This window comes from Lissotriton helveticus, chromosome 4_1, assembly GCF_964261635.1.
Source record: "Lissotriton helveticus chromosome 4_1, aLisHel1.1, whole genome shotgun sequence".
Taxonomy (NCBI): Eukaryota; Metazoa; Chordata; class Amphibia; order Caudata; family Salamandridae; genus Lissotriton; species Lissotriton helveticus.
The window spans coordinates 2,104,613,755-2,104,640,582 of record NC_136063.1 but is presented as its reverse complement, the minus strand read 5'-3'; the positions used below and the strand labels follow the sequence as shown (position 1 = coordinate 2,104,640,582).

The window sequence follows — 26,828 nt, the reverse complement described above, 5'->3', positions numbered from 1 at the left end:
GAAACTAGAATTCTGAATTTGGCCAAATGTTATTCCCTATTCACTGTGGAATTCCCTTGGCATACTGAGCAAGGGTTCTAGTGCATCTCTGCTTTTTTTTTTAACTCTTTTTATTATATAGAAAGAAAACAAACAATCAAGGCAAAAAAGCATTACAATACAGGCGCTTTTTCTGAGCGGGAAGGAAAAGGCAATAGCATCACAGTGCAAGTCAATCAACAAAAATCAGAGGGGGGGCATAATCGGGGGAAAAAGACTAAAGATTTTAAAACATATGAAAATAGAACAAATCATGGAACGTCAGGATTAGGGAGAATGTGAAGCATCGGGGACATCAGGAAGGGGTGGCGTGCATATATCTCCTCTGTAGGAGTTCCATTGATTCCAAATTTCCCCCCATTTTTGGGGCCTACCTCATGCCACATACACCGTCTTCTCTCGAAACATACACCAATCCATATTTTCCTTCCACACCGAGACCGTCGGCGGGCGGGGAGCGCCCCACAACTGTGCAATGTCTCGTTTAGCAATCATGTTGGCCAGGGTCGCCCATCGCGTCTGAGCCACGTCATAGTCATTCGGTTCCCACACATTCAGCAGACACCGTCTAGCTTCCGGTTGTATCTCGACTCCCGTGACCTCTTTCATGACCGCATGCACTCTATTCCAAAATGCAGCAACCTCCGGACATTCCCAAATGATGTGAAGGAAAGTAGCAAGCCGACCACACCCACGGATACATAACCCATCAACAGAATAACCCATTCGAATCAGTCGCGGGCCAGTAACATACACACGGTGCAAGATCTTGAGTTGGACTAGTCGAAGACGGGCCGGTATCGCGACCTCCTTGGGTGAGGAAATCGCGGATTGCCAGTCCTCATCATCTAATAGTAAACCGTCTCTGGTCCAGACCTCCCTTAAATGCGTTAACAGGTCAGACGATCATTAATTAATTTCTTATAAATCAAAGAAATCGTGCTATCGGGCACATATCCGTCAAGTATCCGATCCTCCAACGGGGAAGAGTCCGGAATAACGGTCCCAATGGGGAAAACAGAGCCCAACGCGTGACGAACCTGTAAATAGCGAAAAAATTCCTGATCACTCAAGTCATATTCCGTCTTCAAGACCTCAAAAGTCTCAATCCTATCATTAACCCAGAGATCGCCCACTCTACTGATACCAATCATATCACATTTCTCAAAGCCTTTCGTCCTCCATAAACTTTCCAGCTTGCAAGAATCGTACAAGGGGATCGCCCGGGTCAGTCTCCCGCTCCACCCCATTGCCGCATTCGCACAATTCCACACCTGCACGGCGATCTTGGTAGGACCAGTGAGCGTCCGAATTGCAGATCTAGAGTATAGCGCCCTATTATAGTTCCCTCCCGGTAAAAGCCACCTATCCATCTCAAATGCAGGATCTAAACCCGGCCCATACATACGTGATTGATTGCACTCAATTGAGAGGCCCAATAGTAACGCCTGATATCGGGAAGAGCAATACCGCCGTCATACCAGGGAAGAGTAAGTTTAGGGAGGGCGATACGGGTATGCCCATCCCAAATCAGCTGTCTTTGTAGACTCTCCACTTCCCGGAAGTATTTTGCCGGAATTGCGTCAAACTTATTCTGGAGCGCGTATAAAAACCGCGGTAGAGACATCATCTTGAAAAGGGTTGCTCGCCCGAGGGGGGACAGAGGAAGGCCGCGCCAGCCCACCACGTCAGAACGCAACCGTTGTAGCGGAGGGAGTAAATTAAGTTCATATCTGGCTACGTGGTCCAAAGTGATAAAAATTCCCAAATATTTGAAACCCTCTTGTGTCACCTGTATTGGACAACCACGCGGCAATGCAGGGGCGCCACCCGCGAGTACTTATATACAATATTTGGACCAATTGATCACGAGGCCAGAATTGCGTCTGAATGAAATCAACACATCAAACAGCACGTTTAACGACTTTTGGGGCAAAGTGAGGTACAACCGAATATCGTCCGCATAGAGCGATATGCGATCTTCAAACTGAGGGGTCCACTGTATACCTCTCATCGATGGTTCCCAGCGCAACCATGCAGCCAGAGGCTCCAGGGCGAGTGCAAAGAGGAGTGGAGACAACGGACAGCCTTGCCGAGTACCCCTTCCCAGAGCGAAGGGACTGGATACCCGACCATTGATCACTACCTGTGCCAATGGAGCCTCATAGAGAAGTTTCACCCAGCTAATAAGGCCTGGACCAAAGCCGAATTTCGCCAGAGCGGCCCACAAATACGACCATTCCACAGTGTCAAAAGCCATCGTGGCGTCAAGAGAGACCAAAATGGCCGACTCCAGAAGATATGGGGCTCTCGCGAGAGCGCCGTGTAGGCGTCTCAAATTCAGTGCTGTATTACGGCGCGGGATGAATCCGGACTGGTCCGGATGAATCAAGTCACTAATCACATTGATAAGACGGTTAGCTAGTACCTTGGCAAGGATCTTTGGCTCCGCATTAAGAAGCGAAATGGGTCTGTAGGACGTACAACAAGCCCTTGGCTTTCCCTCTTTGTGAATCACTACTATCAATGCAAGACGCTGATCGTAAGGGAGGGAGCCAGTATCTCTTGATTCCATGAACATACCGCGGAGATATGGTGCAATCCTGTCTGGACGCAACTTGTATAACTCAATAGGGAGACCATTGGGACCCATAGCCTTCCCCGAACGAAGAGAACGTATAGCAGTAGCTATCTCATCCGCTGAAAGTGGCGCTTCCAGCATCTCCCTGTCTGAGTCCGATAGGCACGGCAGTGAAAAATCTCTCAACAACTGGTGAGAGTCCTCTTCGGGTCTAACAGAAACTGGAGAATAAACCTCACGAAAATGATCAGCGAAACACTCAACTATCTCAACCGGGTCAGTCACACGCATTCCATCTGGCCTCTCAATCACCGGAACCACACGACTTGCTCTCTCTTTTCTGTCCAACCAGGCGATCAACTTCCCAGCCTTGTCCCCCACATCATACAGCCGCCCTTGTCGCTCCCTACTCATGAGTTTAGCGGCATCAGTCACCAAGGCCCTATAATCAGATTGTTTGAGACCGAGGACATGAAGTTTGTCTCGGGTGACCCCCAACTCCAACTCTCCTTCAAGTTCAGTAATATCAGCCTCAAGTCGGACCAACGCCTCATTTCTGCTCTTTTTAGCACCAGCAATCAATGATAAGGCATGTCCACGAAGGACCGTCTTAAACGCTTCCCATAATGAGACAGAAGAAGACACCGATCCCTCATTCTCAAGAAAGTAGTGATCAAGGGACTTGACAAGTTCATCACGGGTCTTAGGGTTCTGAAGTTACCAGGGGTTAATTGGAGCCACTCGACCACCAGTGCCCGGATTAATGTCCATATGAAGCCATACCGGAGAGTGATCCGAAATCCCCCTAGCTAAGTGTCTGATCTGCTTTATCAATGAGGCCTGTGCTGTCGGCATCAAAACATAGTCCAACCTGGACAGGCTACCATGGGCACCCGAGTGGAAAGTAAACTGTGTCCGACCAGGGTACATCACCCTCCAACAATCAATCAAGCCTAGAGTTTCCAGGAATCCACTCAACCATGATTGGGACCTTGCGAGATCTCGGGGGGGGGGGATGGCGGTCCTTCACCCCAGAAACAACTGAATTGAAGTCTCCGCCCACGATCAGCATACAGTCAGGAAGTCCCAGAACCACCCTCCCCAAATCAGAAAAGGTTGAGGACTGCAAACCAGGGGGGACGTAGACAGAGAGCAGCGTGATGGTTTTCCCCTCCCACCTACCAGTAATGGCAGCGTAACGCCCTCTATCGTCACACAATACATTGTCAACCTCCAGGGGAAGGGAGTTCCGAACCAGAATACCCACCCCCATGGAACCGGAGGTGAAACCAGCATGGGCAGCAAGGTGGTATCCCCACCTATTCATAGCATGACAAGTGTTCCCAATCAGATGTGTTTCCTGCAATAACACTACAGGGGAGAAACGTTTCAAGTATTGCAGCACAACACCCCGTTTTATCCTGTCCCTCAATCCATTAACATTCCAACATAAAAGTCTCAACCCTCTACCCCCCACACTCGAAATGGTAGCAGAGCCCTCCCAACCCGCAGCGCAGCACCCAAATCAAATAGTAAATCAATACGTTGCCTTGAAAAAGAACCAAAACACACCCCAAACACTTCCCCCTCTCCCCCCACAATCCCAGGAAACGAACACCCCCCACCCTGCACCCCTGCGTTAGACTCAAAAGCCACCCCAACTTGCAGTGTGCCTGTCGCCCTAACATAGAACTAATCTACAAGAAGAAACCCAGAGGAGGAAAGAGTCCCACCCCCCAGCCACCTCAGGGTACACACAGAAGTCTTAGAAATGCGGGAGACGTCTAACCACAGTGACATATCATAAACAGTGTCAGTAACTCGGGAGCTACAGCTCATTCCTGGTCAGGTTGGCCACCCTCAGCTCCGCCGGAATGTTCCGTGCGATCTCGTCGCTCAGGCAAGGAATCAAGCCAGTCACTCACTCTGTCAGGGCGATCAAAGAAAAATGTCCGGTCCTCATATTCAATCCGTAGTCGGGTCGGGAAAAGCATTGCATATTTCAGTCCCATGTCCCTCAGTCTCCGCTTCACTCCTTGGAGCTCCATCCTCTGTTTCTGAACAGATTGTGTGAAGTCTGGGTAGAAGCTCACAGTGGTATTCTCAAACTTCACCGGGCCACCCGTTCGCGATGCCTGCAGGATAGCGTCTCTATCCCTGAAATAGAAGATTCTAGCAATAATTGGGCGTGGTGGAGCACCGGTTTTAGGCTGACCACCCGGAATACTATGCGCACGTTCCACGGCAAAGAATTTGCTGAGGCCTTTAGGAGCAAGATGCGTGAGGATGAGGTCTTCAACAAGGAGATCCGTGGAAGAGGCAGTGGAATTTTCCGGAACACCAATGATGCGCACGTTATTGCGTCGCGCCCGGCTTTCAAAATCCTCAAGTCGACGATTAAAGAGGTCATTAGAGGTCCGGAGATTACGCACCTCCGTTTGGAGGTCAGCGACATCCGTAGTGAGGCTGGAAGTCTTTAAGTCCAAAGATTTTACCTTTTCGTTGGTCTTTGATAAATCCATTCTGATAATATTGACGTCGACGGCCACTGTGTCCAGCTTGATGGCGATGGCCTCATACTGTTGGTCCATAGAAGTCTTCATACCAGTGATGGCGCCCATGACGTCTTGCAATGCAAGATCAGCCAACATGGCGGGGTCCTTGGTCACTTCACCCCGATTCCTATTCGCCCCTCCGGGTGGCTGGGTGTAGCGGTCCATGACGTTCGTTTGACCGGAACCACCTCGGAGAGGGGTCTTGGTCTTGCGTTTCTCGCTGTCGGGTTTGCCTGCCATGTCCGGCGGCAAGCCCCCAGGAAGCGCCCTGGACCTGGTGAAAATGATTTGTGCGGTTTCCACCAATATTACCGATAGCAAGCTAGCGGGCATACGGCGTAGACCACAGACACGCCGCCTTGGGCTCACAGTGAAATTCCAGGGTCCGGGCGCAACACAGGCTATTGCGACAGGATAGAGATGCGAGAGGGTGAAGATCCAAAAACGAAACCGAAAGTGAACTCGGGGCAGCAGCCAAGACTCCGCCGCTGTTGTTGTTGAATTACAAATTAGTCTGTGACCAGTGACCTTAATGTTATGAGTGGTATATATACTATTAACGAGTGTTAAAGCAGCCCTATATTTCAATTCCTCCAGGGATTGTTCTTTGACTTTATGTTGTTGAATTACAGCCTGGGCACTCAGACCACCCGAGGCCCGGAGGTGTCCATGGGTCAGGCCTCAAAAGTTCAGAGTATCATAAGTTCGGTTCCCGGAGTCCAAATCGATTTCTGAAAACAGCTCGTATGTCAGCTGGTTTGCGTCTTCAATAGCCCGTTGATGTTGGCAGGATAATATTCAGGATAAATGCGGGAGGTGGCGAGGGTCTCGGGAGCCCTGGGCTCACGCGGCCATCGTGGATGCGCGCGTAGCTCCTCCTCATCTCTGCTTTTTTAAGACAATATGCACAGACACTAGAGTGTTAACTCTGATTCTAGGTACTGATAAGGTGTATAGGAGTTTAATCCACCTCACCATATTGCACCCAAGGCTCATAACATACAAATCTGTGAATTGGAAATGCCACTCCATAGAATTAAACGCCTTGGCTGTGTCTAGAAACTCAGCTACTGCACGCAAGCCAGGGTCTATTTGATGTGTCACAGCAAATACCATCTGCAAATTATTCACCGTATATCCCTTGTATAAAACCAGATTGGTCTGACAGCAGTAAGCCATGTAGTAAAGGGAGTAGCTGGGCAGCTATCAGTTTTGCTAGTATTTTATTATCAATATTAATTAATGAAAGTGGCTTGTAAGATTTGTAGACATGTGGGGCTTTGCAGGGTTTTAATAATATGATGACCATAACCTCTGCCAAGTAGGGTCGCGACTCTCATTGAGACAGGGCCACTTTACACATAAGAAACATGAAGGGCACTAACTAATTTTTTTATTCTATATAAAACTTATATGAGTCCATCACTCCCCAGGGCCCTAGCATTCTTTAGGCTTTAAATGGCATTTTTTATTTAATCAAGCGTGATGGGCAGGTAAAATATATCACGCTCCTCTCTCTCTGCCAATGCCTGTGTGCCCCTTTCTAAATAGCCTCTCTAGACTCCAAAAGCCCATTTAATCATACAGTTCTGAGTAGCATGGACAAAACACTTGTAGTACACCCTCTGGGTGGTGGTTCTTAGCACAGATGATCATAATGTCTGACGCAGCCCAAGGTGGTCTCAGCAATATAGCCAATCTATGGACAGACCTGTACATTTTAGAAGACACATATTTGCTCAGGAACCTGATTTCCCTGTCAGCCTCCTCCATATATTCTTACCACATATTTATTTATTTGAAAAGTTTTATATAGTGCTGGCCCGACCCAGAGGTATCGGACCGCTTCACAAGAGTACAAAAGGATTATAAGACACAGCATAGTTATTCAAAAGCAGAGCATTCATGTAAAACGCCAGGAAAAATAAAACAAGAAGGGCAAAGAGCAATAGACATGGAGGGCTCATTTAAACAGTAATCAGAGGTACAGGCTATAGCAACGCACTCAGAGAGGTAAAATAAAAGAGATAAGTTCAGACAGAATGGGCAGGGAGCTAAGTATAAGCGAAAGCTCTCATAAAGGGCTATTTTGAGCAGGAACAAGAAGCAAGGTAAGTTTAGGTAAAAGTGAAAGGAAAGAGAAAAAAGATTGTGGATTGGGCTAAGGATGAGAAATAAATGGATAAGAATAGGGGGAAGGTAGATAGCAGGAGATTTTTGGAGGAGAGGGGGGAGGGGAGTAGACGGAGGAGAGGGACAGGGGAAGGGTAGAGTGATCTGGGTGAAAAATAAGAAAGAGGGGAGAGTGAGGCGAGAGGAAGGGAATAGGAAAGGGAGAGTCAGGAAGGGGGAGGAAGAGTGATAGGGATGAGGAAGGGTGAATCTAAGGAAATGGGATGAGGTAAAGGATAAGCAGGGCGGTGGGTGCTGGGTGTAGAGTCGACGGTACGGTTATGGACCCCAATATTGGTTCAGTAGGTGCAGTTTGAGGTCTTTTTTAAAGCTGAGGTAGGAGCGGTTACATCTCAGGTCCTTGGGAGAGCATTCCAGATGAACGGCGCATTTCCAGAGACGGAGTGTGATTGTGTGGTTCTCTTTTTAGATAAGGGGGGACGAGGAGGAGGGCATTAGTGCTTCTCATTGGTCTAGACTCTCCCGCTTTTTTGAGTTTGTGCAAGAGTGTATATCTTCCATGTGATGTGGGCACTGCCCATCTTCTCCAATTGGTGTAGCTCAGCCTCCAGACTACAGCGTTTCTAATCTATGTATGGACCAGATGCCATAACCCTTGGCAATACATTTGTCTCTGCTGACAGTCTTAAAAGTTTCCCAAGGTGATGCCTATAGGTCAACTGTGCTCTTGTTTATTTAAAAATGTGATTGATTGTTACTCTAATTTCCTCATCAAATGCATAGTCTAATTGTGTGGTGGGCTGTAGCCTCCACAGTCTTAGTTTATGAGCTAGGTGTGGCGTGTGCAATGTTACAATTCCTGGGGAGTAATCTGAAAGTATTCTGGGTGAATGTACCACTTTTTATGCCCACTCCGTCACTGCATTCTGCTTCCAAACACTGAAGAAGCTGAGGAAGATCTTCAACTGGCTCCCAAGCAACACTAGAAAAACTGTCACTCATGCCTAAGTCAGCATCCACTTGGGCTATGGGAGCACTAAGCACGCAGGGACCACCAAGCAACTCACTGGAAGACTACAAACCATGCAGAAGTCAGCATCCAGAGTCATCCTCAACCTTCCACACAGAACTCACATCACACCACACCGATACTGTAAGCCACAGAGAGCACTTGCTTGCCAGCTTTACTTTTGATTGCCTTCATATTTTTCTCAAACTTTCCTTAATTTATTTAAACATGTGTGCTGTGCTAGGATGTCACCATGTTCTTGAAATTACTAAGGGGCTTGAACACCTGTCTGAGGTAGCTAAACATTTTCCAGAGTCACCTGTTGTCTACCCACAGCAATCCACCATGACACACAAGAGCTATCTTCCGTAGCCAGAGATCTAATTTATTCCACCTGGGAACCCTGTGTGGTCGCACTGAAGTTTCTTCGAAAGCAGCAGAGCATTGTTCCAAGGTTGGCTCTGTAGTTTTGGGAGTATTGCTCAGAGGTGTGGACCCAAACAGTATGGGTTATGTAGTGGTTGAATTTCTATAAGGGTACTTTATAGCCTGACTTGGGTATTAGATATGTAAAAAGTCCTATAGTTTTAATTGACTATTATGTTTTGCTAATTTTATCGAACGTTTAAACAAAGACCCTACCAATGGTTATGAACTACACTCTGGTATCACACACTGTTCACTGGATCCCCCCCATCTATGCATAACAGCCCCATTAAGTAACTCTCCAGCACTGTGTCCTCGTTATACACCACCTTGAACACAAAATACTAAAAGCAGCACCTTAAAAATGGAAAGAGGGGACTCGATACAAAGGATAGTGGAGAAGAAACAGGGGTAACATCAAAATAATTGAAAGAGGGGGAAGCATGAAAAAAAAATTATAGGCTACAAAGAGGATGGAATATAGGGGGACAGGGAAAGGAACTACAAATACAGACCACCTTGTCCTGAAAACCAGTTCTCCACATAATCTGTCCGTGTCACTTTAAGATGTGGCCATTAGAGATAGGTTCAAGCAGAGTAGCTCTCATGTCTCAGCTGCCTTCAGGGCCACTCTGCCCACAACCCACAGAAGAGTCAGCGTCTGATTTATGTCCGACCCAGTAAGGTTGTGCCACTTCCAGCCGCCTGAAGACACAACTTTGACTGTCCTGCCAGACTTTCAAATTTGCAGGAGTCGACAGTGCCACCGCAATACCCGGGTGCGAAATGTATTTGTGTGTTTTTGTTTTTACACAGTTGTTGCCACTTTCATATTATTGAGCCACCAACGTCTGGGAAAAGTAGGATCATTTTATTATACGTTTGAGGGAACCTTTAATTGCAGCTGCTTATTCCAACCTTGGATCTCTGAGGGCAGAGAAGTAAACAATGACCACAGTGCTCCCACCATCTGAAGTCACAGCTCTTTTGCAAGTCTTAGATGGTTGTCAGTAAGATTAGCTTTAATCTAATCTTTATATGAATCATTTCCAGAAACAACAGGCACTAGATCCAATCGAGATTGTAGGATTTAGCTCTTTCGTTATCAAGGTCACTCAAAGTCAAAGTGGCTTCCTTAGAGGCAGACCAGCCATGCGTATTCCTACCTCTGTCAAGGTTGAGTGGGAAGAGTCAGGGACATCTTAAGGATTTCGGGGACCCTGGGCGAAATATTTTTTGGGGCCCTGTTCAGAACAGCTTTGAATTTATGATCCAATTTCAGCTCTTTAAGACCCTCTTTGGCCAGGTCACTGACAGTGCACAGGCACACTGCTCCAAATTCTAAATGTATTTACATCTAATATTCAGGGAAAGTGATGTGCGTTTCCAATACGGCAACACAGCGGCAGAGCCAAGATCGGACTGGCCAACTGAGCATCAGGCGTTGTCCTGGCAGGCGGGAAGGGTGAGGGGGAACAGTTTTGTTGTTAAGGTCCGGTTTTGTAGCAGTACAGCAGTTGGGAAAGCACCCGCTGCAGAGTTTCTTGTATATCCAGTAGTTTTCAGGCAACAATAAAAGTGTCAAGATAACTGGTGATTAATGTAACTGCTGGAGAGAGATTTGTGGAGTGGCAGTTTTGACTCATCTAAGGTAGCACAGAAGGTTAGTATGCCTGCTGCAAAGGAGATGTACCATGCAAATCACAGCGCAGTATTTTCTGTACATAGCTTAGTGGGTTACTGCTTTTGTCACAGAGACTCTTTTGTTACTCTGTGGTTCATAAGTTAAAATCACAATCTAGCACAGTGAGTTATGAATTATGATCAAACAGCTACGTGCAAACTACATGGAACAGGTTATAAAGGTTTTTTTGGAGTCTTTCAATATCCTAATATTGCTAAAAAGGGTTTATTTGGGTACAAATACATTCTTATTAGTAAATCCATCCCGAACAACTGAGTTATGTTCTGAATCCTCGGTTTGTGCTTCTCCACACCAAGCACTCTTAAAAAATGCCTGCCAGTATGGATGACGTGAATCCTACACCTTGTATTTCCCTTTGTAACATTTTCTTTACACTGATTTATACAACTATTATTCATTGTCTCTATATTTGTGTGTAATACAAAGTGCTCCGACACCCTATACTGGTATTAGAGGTGCTATAAAATAAATGAAATACATGTGAGGGTGGGGCTAGGGAAGATGAGAGGCACTGTTGGGGGATGATAGTAAGAGAACCATTGAAAGGCTACAAAGATTGTTGCATCCTGGTGCACTGTAAGGTCATCATTTACTATACTTTAAGCTAATACAATTGAAAACTGTGTTGTAGAATGCACCTCTTTTGTCCAACTTTTCTTGGTGGGGGAACCCCCAAACCCTCCTTGTAGTGGTCAAGCTCACTTCCTGCACTCACTATGCACAGTATAAGGGCTGGTCTGACAATATTTGCCTGGGCTGCTTTGGGATCCCAGTCCGGCCCTGGAAGCTCACTAAGATTACTGAAGATAATTTCTCTGACGCCCTCCCGTTTCTCACGTGAGATCCTGTTTTGATCTAAAAGATGTAGCATGATACATAAACACAATATTTTTCTGCAAAATGCCTGTAATAGACTCTCACACATCACCCACATTAAGAATAATTTATAGGAAAACGGTATCTAAAACAATCTGTTTACGAAGTGTTCAAGGTCAACACTCTCTGCAGAACAGAGCTGGCTCTGTCAGCAGGAGCTCTGAAAGGCTGAGGCTCTGGGCCAGGGCCCTCTGGCCCATGCCTTAAAACGTCTCTGGGAAGAATGATCAATATTTACATTACAAAATGCAAATTGTAGTAATATGCTATTATACACTTTGAATGGCAAAAGATGCCTAATATTGGTCGATGTGCCGCAGGGACAAGCAGAATGTACAACGGTGATCGGTTTAAAAGTATATTAACTGATTCTTTTTAAAGTGTGATAACAGTATTTTCTTTACTAGTGTCAGTTTAAATCTTAATTTCTTCCTCGTCATGATAGAGGAGGAGGACTATGATCACTGGTAGACTGCAGTGGCTGGATGCCTCAATGCAACATTATGAAAAATCTGAAGAGAACTTCATGTTATGCTTACATGACTTCAGTAGATGAATCCTAATTGGAGGATGGGATCTGACATACAAATTACAACCCACACACACTGGTCATTTGCTAGATTTCCTTCATACTTGTAACAACATGTGCTTTTAATTTGTTTGAATTTTCAAATAATCATCAGTGCAGAGAGCAGCCTTTTTTTACGTGTCGTGGGCCCGATTCACAAAGGTAAACTTAGATGTTTGGTCTAAACTTCGACCAAATGTCTATGTTTATGACTTTGGGAATTCCCAAATAAAATGTATGAATACTATCTTTATGTCTGCACTCGAGGCGGAGATCTCCCTCATAAATGGCGCTCATGGTGGCCTTGTTTGTTTCCGGCTTGATATCTCATGACTCGTTCCTCAACAAGGCCAATGGGGCAAGAAATTGCCTGGAGGAAGGCTTCATTCAGTGCTGGCATTGTTGGTAAAAGGAGAGATGGATCCCAATGAACAATGCCCCAGTTCTGCAGTGGACAGCACAATTGTAATTGAAATACACAGGTGAGGTATATTTAAGTTACCTGTGAGTCAAAAAATCCCGATATAGATAAATAAATGGATTGAAATAAATATTTGGAGCCACTAAAACAAAGATTCTGGAGAACATTAATGATTTCAACAACTCCCAGATTTCAGCCATGGGACTGTATGGTGCTTGGTGACAGCGATATAAATATTAAATATTCATATTTAAATAATGAGTTATATTCTCCCTTGATTGAAAGGGATCTTTGCTTAAATAATAAGATTCCTGAAGTAGAAATGAGAAAGTTGTTGATGAATCCTTACCTTAAAACATAAACTGTGACAGAAAAAGAAACCTTGGAAATTAACTTTTGACACATATTGTACTAGGCATGGCTGTAAGACATGAAACTTTAAAGGTTTCTTTCTCTGTATCATCCGCCGAGAGCAATTCTTGGCTTCCATGTGTCCTCCATCTTGTCTCCAAGCAGCATGTGAACCAGTGAACCCAGCCAACCAGGTTCCTATTGGAGGTGCTGCACACCATCAAACCCTTCATGGCTCCAGGCAACTTCAGCTCACCATCAAGGTCCTTGTCTTGACCCAGAAGAAGGTGGAAACATCCTCCTCATCCGCCCTTTCACAGCACCAGCTATCAATGACTTCTATCCTGCAAGGAGCAAACTGCCTCTCCACAAACCAAAGGCAATGCAACCTAATGCCTTCAACCCCTGGCCGGCATCAAATTCATGTCAAATTGTGAGACCTTCAAGGGCGTGGACTCACACAAGACAAATTCTCTCTCTGACAGAAGGGCCATCTCAGGACGGATCTGCTGAACTTGCAGCCTTTCCACTTCGAGGCTGGAGATCCAGAAATCACAAAAAGAAAGTGTAATAAAGTCTCTCTTATCCATGCCTAGGGCTCAGGGAAGACTTTAGAAAAAAAGTTAGTAACACTTTTTCTCCATAATGCTTCCACTGCCAAAGTGACCACGCTGACTCTGAACCCATCCCACGCTACGACCGTACTCTAACCTTTTGCCAGAGGCTACGGTATTCAGATATTCACAGATCTATATACATAGCCTCATATGCTCCTTTTACCGAGGGCCATTGGAATTATTGCGGAAGCAGGGAAGGACTAAATTAAGCAGCAGGGTTGACTATATTATGCGGCAACAAAAGGCAAATTAAGTGGTATGATGTGGCACATTTTTGGATGACATTAAATTATTGTTTTATTTCTACTCATATTAGCATTGTATGGGTAAAGGTTTCCCCTCATTAGGATATTCAAGACCCAACCACATCAATAAGCAACTGAAAGGTGACGAGTCAATGTTTCCGAAGGGCCCTCCATGGCATGGAAACATGTTGTGCTGTGTTTTTAGTAACTTTTGATCCATTTGAGATAGAAACCAAATGTGTTTTTGTTAAAATCTACACATTATGCAGCTGATTATGGATTATGTAGCAAATACAATAAATTCAAAATATACAGAATACATCGTGGCTGCAGAATGACATAATTCCAGTGGCCTTATCAATATCCTACACTTGAAACCCTATATGCACTATATAAATAAACTTTACAAAATAAATATAAGACTCAAAGAGGATTCAGCGATATGAAAACATGGCCCCTTGCTGAGTCTTCTGATAGCTAGTACATACAAACCTACTAGAATATCAGCAAACCCTACTGAGCCAAATTATCTAGCTAAAAATATCTACCTCTCAGGAATCGTGCAAAGGAATCAAATAAGGTATCCTACAACTACAACTGTAACCAGATCTCTTAACTAACATAGGAGAATGCTCTGAACTGTTAGCCTCCGAAAACATTTCAAATGCTAACAAGAGCAAAATAATAGAACAGGCTCTAAATTAAACCCTTATCAGTGCAGGCTTGGCCTATGCCCATGATGCTTGTGGAAGTTCATTGTTTACTCTTTCATTCATACGTCATTTCCGTAACTCGACTCTCACTTCATTAAGGAATTAATTTATGATTTTTTTTCCATTTATTTAATATTGCGTACAAAATATGAGCGTATAAGAGCATTTTATGTTTAGCAAGTCAAAAGTATGTGAAAAACAGGATCCAATGCGCCACGTGACAACTTTAAGCAAATGAAGCTTTTTAAAAAACAATGCATATTTAGAACCAACCACATAACAAGTGTTTCATAGCCAATGTTAGTGATTTCTTAAATGAACAGCAGTGATGAGAGGACATCTCCAGACAAGGAGCATTTCAAAGTACTATCTAACTCCTTGGAGCTGAAGTGTCTCCGCAACACATTCCGCGCCAACTGTCAGACATTTTAAATGTGGCCACCGGAGAGGGAGGAGTTCAGCACATGTAAAGACTGAAGAGCCAAGAAAGCCGTCTTCAAGTTTATCCAAGCCGCTAGTGGTAGCCAATGGAGGTCTGCCACATAAGTGTTAACAAGGACAAACCGGAAATAAACTGGTTGCAGAATGGTACAGTGCCCACAGGTGCAGCAGGGGGTTTATGCAGCCAACCAATCCCGAGGGCCTAATTTATGAGGTTTTGCAGTAGGGCAGCACTGCAGGCCTTCGTGCATTACTCCAAAAGAACAGGGCAGGAATGCGCCTTATCTATCAGATACGACGTATTCCTGCCCTTTTCCCCTGCGCCGGCACACAAGGGGCAACCGTGCGCCAATACAGGCATCTTTGCACCATGGTGCAAGAGTGCCTGTGTTGCAGGCATGATTCTTTATGTACAGGAAGGGAAACCTTCCTGCACAAAAACAATCACAAGAGGCTTTTTCCTCTGTGTGTAGAGTAAAAACAAGGAGAAATAAAGAAATTTCTCCTAGTTATGACTCTCTCCCGCCTACCCTGGGAAGGTGTACGTTTTTGGCGCTGCCCCAGAGTTATGATTTGTCGTAAATCTGGGGCAGTGTCAAAAAGCCATGGATGTTGCTGGGAACGCCCCGTGCAACACCTATTGCATGCCCCTTTAAAGCAGAAAACTGCTTTACAGGGAACAATATTTACGAGGCAGAATTAAGCCCCAAAAAATTAGCTTAGTGCAGCCTCGTAAATATGGAACAGGCTCCGGCGCCACAGAACGTCACAAAAAGTGACATTCCGGCGGCGCAAGGGGAGTGACTAGAATTAGTCTTGGAAAGGACAAGGGATGAACGAATGAATGTGACTCCTGAGGGGGATTCAATGTTTGATGAAACAAATGAAACTAAGGCCAACATTGTCATATTACGATGAAACCCAGTGACTTAATAATTAATGCGAGGCCTGGAGTATGACCATCAACAACCAGTTCATGCATCAGGAGGCAGATAGATCACGCACACAACCTGGGCTTCATCCTGTACTCCTCCCTGTCAATGACCAGACAAGTCAACGCCGTCTCATCCTCGTGCTTCAACACCCTGCGCATGCTACGGAAGATCTTCCGGTGGATCCCCACTGAAACCAGGAAGACCGTCACCCAGGCACTCGTCACCAGCCGACTGGACTACGGGAACACCCTCTATGCCGGAACCACAGCCAAACTTCAAAAAAGACTCCAACGCATCCAGAACGCGTCCGCACGACTCATCCTGGACATCCCCCGACACAGCCACATCACCGGACACCTGAGAGACCTGCATTGGCTCCCCGTCAGCAAGAGAATCACGTTCAGACTCCTCACCCACGCACACAAGGCTCTCCACGACCTGGGCCCCAAGTACCTCAACGACCGCATGACCTTCTACACGCCCACCCGCCAACTACGATCGACCAGCCACGCCCTCGCCACCGTACCACGCATCCGCAGAGCCACCGCCGGAGGAAGATCCTTCTCCTACCTGGCAGCCAAGACTTGGAACTCCCTCCCCACCCACCTTCGGCGAACCCAAGACCATCTCTCCTTCAGGAAGCAGCTCAAGACCTGGCTGTTTGAGCAGTAACATACCCCTCTCCCCCAGCGCCTTGAGACCCTCCCGGGTGAGTAGCGCGCTTTACAAATGCTGTGATTGATTGATAGGTACTTCAGAATGGGAGGGAGCTAGAGTGGGAGAGGGACTCAGTCTTGCAGATCTTTAATTTAAAAAAAATCAGTACAAGCCTTCATATCAATGATACCTAACTACACGTATTTCTTGTATGAGACCGACACGTATTCTGAATCCAGATTGGTCAGAGTGGTTTAAGTCCCACTCCATGGACTTTTAACAGCTATCTCATGTTTTCAATGGAAAATATAATGAATATGAAAAACATTGCCCTGACACTGCACCCTTTTTGTTTTTAGAGAGACACCAAGCCGTAACCAGACTGACACATTTTGAACGCATTCCTAACATCTTCAAACTTTTCTCTGGGCGAAACACATGGGGTGCCTGTGGTAGTTTTCTGCAGGGTACAGCAAGCAGGGCCAACCCAACAACAGACGTCCTACTACTTCTGGATCAAGAGCAGAGTCATTGGAGCTCATGCTGGACGGTACAAGGAACTTCTCGTAAACCCGCCCATTGGAGCAACGCGTCTGAGCTGCTCCCACTCGCCTCCGTGACATTTTGGGAAGCCACTATATCAATCCTGACCAGCATTAATGCTTTAGACATTTGTGGACCGAAACAGCAAAACGAGTTTTTACATAACACGTCTTAGAGGACATTAACACTGTTTCTTCAGCCTATAACGACAGGTGTTACAAAGACCCAACCCTAGGACAGCCTTTAGTGGGGACCTAGGAACAAAGTACTAATTAATAACATTACTCCTGGTATTTATTTATTTATTCTTTTTAATACTGCAACTACCTTGTATAGAACGAAATCATGATCAACTGACTATAAAAAAATGGACTTGAAAATTTGGAAATTGTTTGCACCCCTGGTTTTAAAGAATATATGTGCTTATGTATCTTCTATGGTTTGTTTTAACCGAAATAAAGATTTTGAAGAAGAAGTAATACAAGCGGTGTGTTTGAAAGCATTTCAAACCAAGTTCTTGCCTTTACACATCATATTAGCCACAAACGTAATCCCATTCACTAGAATTTACATAAACATACATTTCTGTACGTAAAACACAAAACACAGAGGTTTGACATTGTGAACTATTTTGCGACTCTCTGACGAGGTCTAGTAGGTTGCACACAAACATAAAGTTAATTACTGTTGCCTGCAGCTCGTTTTGGGGTGGCAGAGAAGTAAAAGCAATTCCCCTGGAACTGGCTCTCGGATACCTCAGCAGAGCAAGAGTCATTTCTTCCATCCTGTGATACCACAGATTGTCTACCATGACTGGTCAGCATCCAAACCGCAGTACAAGCACTAGTCATCCCTCGAATTGAATACGGCAGCATCGCCCTTTGCGGACTCCCCCTAACTACAACCGCACCCCTAAGAGCTTCTCTAAACGCTGCAGCGAGACTCATCACTGGGTCAAAAAAGCACTGCCATATTACCCCTGACCTGAAATCCCTGAACTGGCTGCCTTTTGAAGCCAGAATACATCTGAAAATCGCCTGCATGACACACAAGGCGATACACCTAAACTCACCCGGCTACCTCGCTCAGAAACTGACAATCTCTGGCGGAGCTAGAAACACTAGAGGCACAAACAATCTTCTGCTGAAACCTCGAAGATTCCGGAAGGAAAAAACATATAAGCGCTCCTTCTCAGGAATGGCGCCTAGGATCTGGAACTCACTCCCGCCCGAAACCAGGCTTATCTCTTCCACTACACTCTTTAAAAATGAAGTAAAAGCTATCCTCATGGCTAAATACACTTGAACTATTATCTCGAACGCTGTTAATACTCTGCACCGATCTGCACTACATGTTTGACCACTTTGCTTATCTGTATTAATTTGTCTTATTACTCACATGATTGGCTTTGCAGCCACCTATTTGTACTGTTTGACCTACTGATTTATCTGACTGACTATGCTCCCTCATGTACCCCGCTTTGTAAAGCGCTCTGATATCTGCAAAGATCTTGTCCGCGCTATATAAAACTTTCAAAATAAAAATAAAATAAAAATAAAATAAGCAACTGGTTCAGAGCATCACTACTTGAATGTTGCAAGCATAGAGACTGATGACGTAACATGTATTTGTACAGCACTTGTTCACCCAAGGGTATCTTGGCTCTGAATAACAGATGTTTATTGTTACCCAACTCAATGGTACTTATTTTATCGACCTCCAAAGGGTGATAAGCTGAGTGGAACCACAGGGATTTGAACCTGTGACCATGAGAACAAACACATACCCCTACAGTGGGCGCATTAGTCCACTAAGCCACAAGACCCAAACAACTGGTGTCCAGCAAGATTAGACCCCAAAATCACACACCCATTTCTCATTGATTGTGACACCTCCACCGAACAAAATGGCGGACCAAAACACAATAACCGAAACATATCAGCACAAAATAACCCATATTCTGGTCTACAACGGAGACCCCGAAATAGTGTGCAGATTACCACACCCCCGCCACCGACAGCACTACAGGGATTTACTATTGGCAAACGGTGAGCTATTCGAATGACAACAAAGTAACATGCAAGGAGAACATTGTGAGGTTAACTGGGCCATGTTCTCTAGGAGTCATCCATTGTGCTGTCGGTTCTTCAAGCATCTAGTTGGGAAAATCAGACAACCTTTGGAGGAAGATAGCAACTGAATTTTTCATAGTATGAGCATTTTTACAGCAGAACATATGATTTTGTTTTTTATTAGGTACTTTCAAAACAGAGGGAAAACCAATAAGGCACAATTTACAAAAAAAGTGTATGCACCCTAGGTTTATACCTATGAGTTGCGTAGATTTGTTTTTGTGGACAAATAACACTAGAATCATACCGTGAAATCTACGCAAACTGTAGATTTCAATGTATGTGTCCCCCTCCACTACATTTAAGTACAGTTTTATTTTTCTCCCGGGCGGTGTGAATGCTTGCTCCAACATATTTTGGCACTGAGGTGTGTAAACTAGGAATATTTGTGAATGTTAACACATTTATGGGAGTTTACCACATTCTCTATGGCCAGCCTCTGCCCCGCCCCAGAACAAGCATGTACCCACTCATGCACGACAGAGGAAAATGTCCCACACCTCCACATTCTCTCAAGTTATAGATGGCATTCAGGGGGTTTCAAAATTCATGAAGCATTGATTGTGCTAGTTAGGATTTTGGCATTGTGTCTTTAGTTCCATCAGTTTGCAGCCATATATACGATTTATCACTACAGACAATTTGCTCCGGAGGCTGAAAGTTTATATAAAATAGGCAGGAAGTAAATATACAAATGCACACTTTCATTAGAAGACCTAATAACATCAGATATGATAATCATAAATAAGTAGTGGCATTATTCTTCCAGCAAAGTTCATTAATCAGGGTTTAGGTGAGCAAAAGTGCAAGAAAATGCTTAGGATTTGAGTAATTTCTGTCGCCAAAGTGAGTTTATCACTCTGTAGCTGTGACAATTGTGATAAGCGGACCAACCTCCCTCAACACATCAGGCCCTCCTCCTCACTTCTTGATTTCCTCAAGAAGCTGAAGACCTGACTCTTTGAATAAGTACCTTGGGGACAACAAACCTACTACACACCTGCCCAAGCGCCTGGATACCCTCTTGGGTGATTAGTGCGCTACACAACTCAATATAACATAACATAACGACATATACGGTCTTGCCATCACTGGTAAATCAATACATAGTGCAGGTTATTATTTGTCATTTCTCTGGCCCCTATTTCAGATACCAATTGTTGTGCGTATTTTAAATCTGATGCACAGTTATGAAAGTGCTGACACAATGCTGTTTCTAACACAATTAAGTATTGGTAAAAACTCAGGACTTGGTGACAACTAAAAGCAACAATGCGTATTCATGGCCAGAAACGACATAAAAGACCTAATGGTTCAGCATGTTAAGTGCTTGCCACTCACATCTGGGTGATGTGTAGGTCACGAGTTTAAATCCTGTTAGGGCGAACTCATGGCCTAATTTAGAATTTGGCAGATGGATTACTACATCACAAACGTGATGGATATCCCGTCCGCTGAAATATACATCCCATTATATCCTATGCAATTTATACTTTAGCGGACAGGATATCCATCACCGTTGTGATGAAGTAACCTGTCCACCATATTACGATCCCATTATATCCTAGGGTAATCGTAATACTGCGGACAGGATATACATCACGTTTGTGATGGAGTACTCCATCCGCCAAGATCTAAGTAAGGTCCTATGTTCCCATAGGATATTTTGGGATTTATATTTCGGAGGACGGGATATCCGTCACCGCTGTGACGAAGTAACCTGTCCACCAATTTATGATCCCATTATATCCTATGGAGATTGTAATATGGCGGACAGGATATACGGCACGTTTGTGACGGAGTATTCCATCCGCCGAAATCTAAGTAAGGTCCTATGTTCCCATAGGATATTTGGGGATCTATATTTTGGAGGAGGGAATATCTTTCATCACTGTGACGGAGTAACCCGTCCACCGAAATCCAAATCAGGCTTCAAGTCTTTCATCCTGGCGTTACATTGTGTAACAACAATCGTTCATCTATACTCATCCAAGAGGTGAAAACTGTGCGTTGGGCGCTATGTAAAATACATTTTTTATCACTGCCTACTTTTAACTCTAGACACCATAGCAAATATAACACAAACTTTACACTGTGGAAAAATGCATTTTGCACTACTTTTCATTTAAAAATAGGAGAATCAAGCAAATTGTTCCAGCCCCATAACATACAGAGCATTTCGTGTGCTATAGCGTTTTTTTAAGAGAAAACCTGGCTCATAGCCTTCGTTAAAACAATAGTGCAAAATGATTTTGCACTGCTTTTAGTAGGTTTTCACTATTAAACAGTGGAAATAAAATAATTTTCTTCAATCCTTATTGTGTAACCCTGGCAAACACGGTCTGAACTCGTGTTTGCACGTCTATTTTACCGTAGTTAAAGACTTCTCTTGCCATACATATTACGCACGCTCTCTGGAGAAATGGTGTTCAATGGACGTGCTACATATTTTTCACCACTGGAAGTTGGTATATATCATGAATCTAAATGTGTGCCCGGATTTACAATTCCTTTATCAGGGCCACTGCCCGCATGGTGGACACAGCCCACCAAGAAGTCCCTAACCAAGAATTACTCTTAAAAGTGCCGTGTTTGTCCCTATTGTGAACATTATTTGACAAAGTACCACCAAGAATCTGGACGGGCACTGCCGTTAGACGAGGAAAGGACTTCCGGTAATTCCAGGATTGTACAGCAGGGGGCGCCGGCCTACAGCTGCAAACACAGGGCTGTTCTGGAGGGCGGGAAGGCACGAAATTAGAAACTGACTTTTGTCCGTGGCGCCAAAAATACTAGTATTTTTTATTTGCAGTTGGTCCACTAAAATCTGTTTAAAAAAATAGAACCACTGACAGTTAAACGAACTCATACACAATTTGACTAATTTTCTGTAGCAATTCTTTGAGGCATGGATACCCGGAAATGGATGTGTTTTCATTCCTAGTATAAATTAGTAGACGATATGTGGGAACTTTCCTTAACACTGCCATGCGTTCCTTTTACTGTAGAGGATGTGTCTCTATGTCTGGAATGTGCTGCAATTATGATGTTGTTCTGCCTTGGGGGGATGGGGGGCGGCAGGGGCGGCTCTAGGCTCATGGCGGCCCTGGACAGGGAGCATAGGTAGGGGGCCCTAGAAGAGGGGCTCCGGGCGGGGCGGAGCGCGGAGGACAGTGAGGTCAGGGTGTTTGGAAGTGGAACAGAGCCGGAGGCTGCCAAATCCCTGACAGGGGCCGCCACGCAAATATGTAACCATCCTCAGAGGATTATTATATTAAGGATATATATTGGCGTGGTGGCCCCTAGGGTTTGGTGGCCCTGTGCAGGTGCACAGCTTGCACATGCCTAAGGCCGCCCCTGGGTGCGGGTTTGCAGGGCTTCTATGACCATCTCGCTTTTTATTATTCTGAACTTTTGTTGTTCATCTAACTTTGAAATCAATAAATAAAGTGAAAAAAAAATCTTTGAGGCATAACCGCAAACTGTAGCACCTGTTGTATTTACTGGGGCAGATGATGCAAGTGAGCGGGCCAAAATATCACATCAAAATATCACTTCGCTGAGGCGTTTAAAAATCCTGGCACTAGCCCGGGGACTTTCCATGAACATATTTAGACAGCGATCACGCTGCGTAATTTTAAAAAAAAAGGACAAGGGCCCAAGGAATTTTTTAGAGCCAGCAGGAGCGGCCCCTGCAAGTAAGAGCCCCAACCCAGCCCCACCGCTCTTAGATGCATGGCCCGCTCCTGCGAGCCACCACCGGGGCTACCGCCAGCCAGGCTTGTCGAATAAAAAGCCTGCTCATTTTAGATCCCACCTCATGCTTCCTTCTTCCGTCATCCCAGACTTCCCGTATCACTACTTCAATTTTTGGAGGTTCTTTTTCATGCCTGCTTTCTCCCCTTGTCACTGTTTCCCTCTTTTTCTCCTCCGCCCGGTTCTGTTCTCTCTCTTGCTCTCAGTCAAAGTCTGATGATGAAAAATAAGTCCTGGTTCCAAATAATAAGCCCGCCATGTGCAAATATTAAACATGACTTGGCCCTAATTGGTGTTTTAAATTTTGACAGGTGCTCAATTAGAAGATTGTGTTGTCAGTGACCAATTAACTAAGGCATTTTGGGGTACATAAAGTACTACTCTTTTAGAACTCTTTTACGTGCACTTCCAAGTCTTTCTAATGACCTTATTTAGAGTTTGGCGGGCGGGATACTCAGTCACAAATGTGGCGCAAGTGCAACCCGCCGTAAAACAAGGGCATTAAAGCCTATGGCTGTAATAGGGGCATATTAAAGGAAAAATTCATAGACAATAAATGCAAACAGGACAGTGACCTCTTTGCACTTCTACTAATAATGAGTTGGTCATTTTGGGGGTGATTCACAAAGGGGTGTAAAAGTACATAAAAGAGAACCTCAGTAGTACTAATTCCAGTATTCATAAATGGTTTTGTCAATCAGCCACACTGTTTTTATGTCTGTCCTTTGCAACAGATGTCTGTAAAGGCTACTGTTTTTTTTTAAAAATCATACAAGATACACATACATAGAGCAGCTCTTGGCAATAGGCCTCATCCATTGGTCTGTTTAACTGACATTCACATTTTGCATATGCCTACCACAGCATGGGGCAATGCATCAGCACACTTTACCCGCAGACTGTCTTCACTTTGATTGACTGCACAAACCCAGGGCACATTTTTACTTCCGACTAAAAATTGATCCTTTCTCTTCAGGGACAAAGCTGGTTCAAAGTGTACTTTATTTTTTATAATAACTTTGAATGCCGGCGATTTTGCCTGCACTTTGGGTTCCCAGGTAAACAGTGGTTCGGATTCTGCCTCCTTTTAAAGGTGCAGTTAGAAAGTTACAATGTAGCTCCCCAATTTTAGTGATTATGTAGTGGTTTATTCTTGTATCGTTCACAAATAATATTAGACTGCATGGCAAAGCTGAACGGTTTATTTAAAAGAAACACTTAAAATACTAGTAAAACAGCCACATAAGTAAATCTTTTGTAAGCATCTGACGGCCATGTTTAGGTGGTGACTTTTCTTTTACATAGGCGTGCTGTAAAATGTTTTAAATATATTAATTGCATAAGTTGGCAAAGGCCAGACCTGTTGATGTAGCTAACGCCTCTTCTGGTTAGAGAAAACTCCTTTGACCGAAAACATATTTCCTAAAGTAAGTCCTGGTTTTCCCGTTCTTCTCTTGTCTCATTTTGCAACCTTCACTTCCACTGAATTACATCTCCCAGAACACAATACATTTAGTCAATCAATAAATAGCATTAAAAATAGTGTTTTGAAATCTGTTTATTGTCATAATCAATATTCTCATTAGTAATAAGAATTTGCTGCAAGAAACTCTTGGTAGATTTAAAAAAAATATGTGTTGCTTTGACCACGTCTGCCTGTTATTCATCTGTTTTTGTCACTATCTACCTTGTCGTAAGTAATAAGACTCTCACTGTGAGAAGGTGTTCAATCAATCAAACAGCATTTGTAAAGCACAACACTGTCACCCCGAGTGGTATGTTTCTCCGTCGATGAGCCAGGTCTTGAGTCTCTTTCTGAAGTCTGGCAGTGAGGGGGCTGTATGGAGCTGGAGTGGAAGGTTGTTCCAGGATTTTGCTTGATTTATTGACCTCTAGTTTCTCTGTAGAGTTTCTGCATGTAACACCCCTACCTTTCAATGTTATCACTGTGTGCTCCAAATTGTCCCTGGCCAGTATGTTAGCTCAACAACACACATACACACATAAATAAATTCCCGACAAAGGTTGAAATTGATGCTTTGTGGGGAAAAAATGTGTCATATGGCATGGGGAGTCAACTGCAACAACAGGGCGATGGATTGAATGCTTGAGTTAATCATAGTCACTGGCATTCGGTCAGAGCCTCATTCCAGTTCATCGTTTTTCACACGCCATCAACTCTTGACAAAGGTCCCACCTTCTGCAAGTCAGTACCAGCCATGCCAGTCATAACAGGGAGATATTTTTTCAGGAAAATAAATGTTCCCTATTTCCAAGTTCTCTCCCTTGTTCTCATTCTTAATCACTCATCCTTGGGGTTCTAGACTACAAATCGGTGAATGGTCGACGCTGAGGTCCGTGGACTCCTACGCGAACCGGCTTGGTCTGATTACTGTTCCTGTTTGCTCTGCCTTTATGTACATGGAGGGTAGGTTGTAGAGTTATCTTTAGACTATTTTTATGCAGTAAACATATTTTATCATTCCAGAGAACGTTGGTATACATATGAATGTATTTGATATGAAATCGAGTAGGGGTATGTAACTTATGTATTCTTTTTGCAGTGAATCGTGCCCCTCCTTGGCTTTCCTTGAATATAGTCATAATAACCAAACTGAGCACAGTTTATTTTACCTCTCCTGAAATTATTGGTTCATATCACGCACCAGCCACAAGGCGGAGAAGCTATTGCTTGGTTATTCTGGAACAGCCTCTAAAACACCCACCTAGTCAAGCGTAGACTTTCCTGCCTGAAAGTCCCGGCAAAGCATTTCAAAGTACCTGGTCCTGCCTTTTAATACTACAGTAACTTCAGGTATTTAGCTTAGACTCATAGTCTAAATTTGGTTTATAGATTTCATGGTGTAATTGAAAATCGTCTGATTTCTTGACACAGTTCTATTTTATAGGTAGAAACCACTGGGGGAATTTTCTCCACCATGAAAGATATTCCATAGATTGACAATCTTCTGGCTATGCACTTCTCCTTAAAATGCTGCCTTTTCTGTTACCACCCAACTCTCATTTAGGCCCTGGACGTTCTCTCATGGAAGGTAGGTGTATTTGCATTAACAACAACTTGTACAATAATACTCTTGACCTCTTCTGTTGAGGTAGAAATAGAGCATTACCTGATTCCACAACTTTAACAAGTCGACTTCAAGAGCGGCTCCGCTGTTCTTTTGTTCTTCGTACACAGTATACTTCCTGGTGTAACTTCTAACCCATCTGTTACTTTATATTCCAAAACTGCTTCCATGTACCCTCAACACTTCCTACAATCTCTATGCTTATTATGTTCAGTATTATCAGGCAAAGTTACAAGATTTATAAAATCCAGTACAGTCTATTATGCCTTTGTAGGCCTTGTTTTCATCGACTCTTGATAGTGCGTAATATTCTAGGGGTGCTAGCGGATGTTATAACACTGCACATGCTTGTTTTTTCTCCATACCTATCATCTTACAGTTATGGGGCATAGTCATAAGCTCTTTCAATCCACAGCAAAGACAAATCCCCTCTACTTCGATTGCCAATAAATCATTTAATGGAAATTCCATAATGTGTGCTAATCTTCAGCTATCATCAAACTCACAGGGTTCTGGAACTCGTACATATTAGCTTTCCATATTTTGAACAATGATCTTACCTGAAAGACATGCAGCGATGATGGCGAAGGTCCTCATGGTGATGGGACACATTTTCTCCAGCGGTCAGGACGAGAGCGTGGGTTCGGCCCTGCCGTGGCGGTGGATTCAGTCTCAACTGATTTTCAAAGCCAGTTCCTCCCCTTATCCGTCAGGCATCAGCGAGTCAACACGCAGGACGGCTCACTGCCTCCATCTAGCACACATTTCAAAGCCCTTACTCAACATGGCTGGGTGGCCCGCTCTCAGAGGAAGCCATGTCCAGGGTGTGTGCACCTGATACGCTTGTTGGGTGGGTTAATAATAAACCAAAGGTAGACGTATGACTCAGTACGTGGTCTTTTAAAAAAAAAAAACTCTGCACCTTGTAAAGAGGTGGATATTAAGGAAAATGTGCTTCTTGGGAGAGTTTGGATATTAAGGAAAATGTGTTTCTTAGGAGAGTTTGGATATTAAGGAAAATGTGCTTCTTATGAGA

The 26,828-nt window shown here is 44.2% G+C and overlaps 1 protein-coding gene across 1 annotated transcript in view; it reads right to left on the bottom strand.

The window, feature by feature from the left end:
• The window catches only part of VSIG1 (V-set and immunoglobulin domain containing 1), a 130,581-nt gene extending 103,957 nt beyond the window's left edge, over positions 1–26,624 (bottom strand). The window contains exon 1 of the mRNA XM_078688778.1: positions 26,353–26,624. Coding sequence (XP_078544904.1) covers positions 26,353–26,404 — 52 coding nt within the window. The 5' untranslated portion in view covers positions 26,405–26,624. The remainder of the gene's footprint in view (positions 1–26,352) is intronic.
• Between the last annotated feature and the right edge of the window lie 204 nt (positions 26,625–26,828).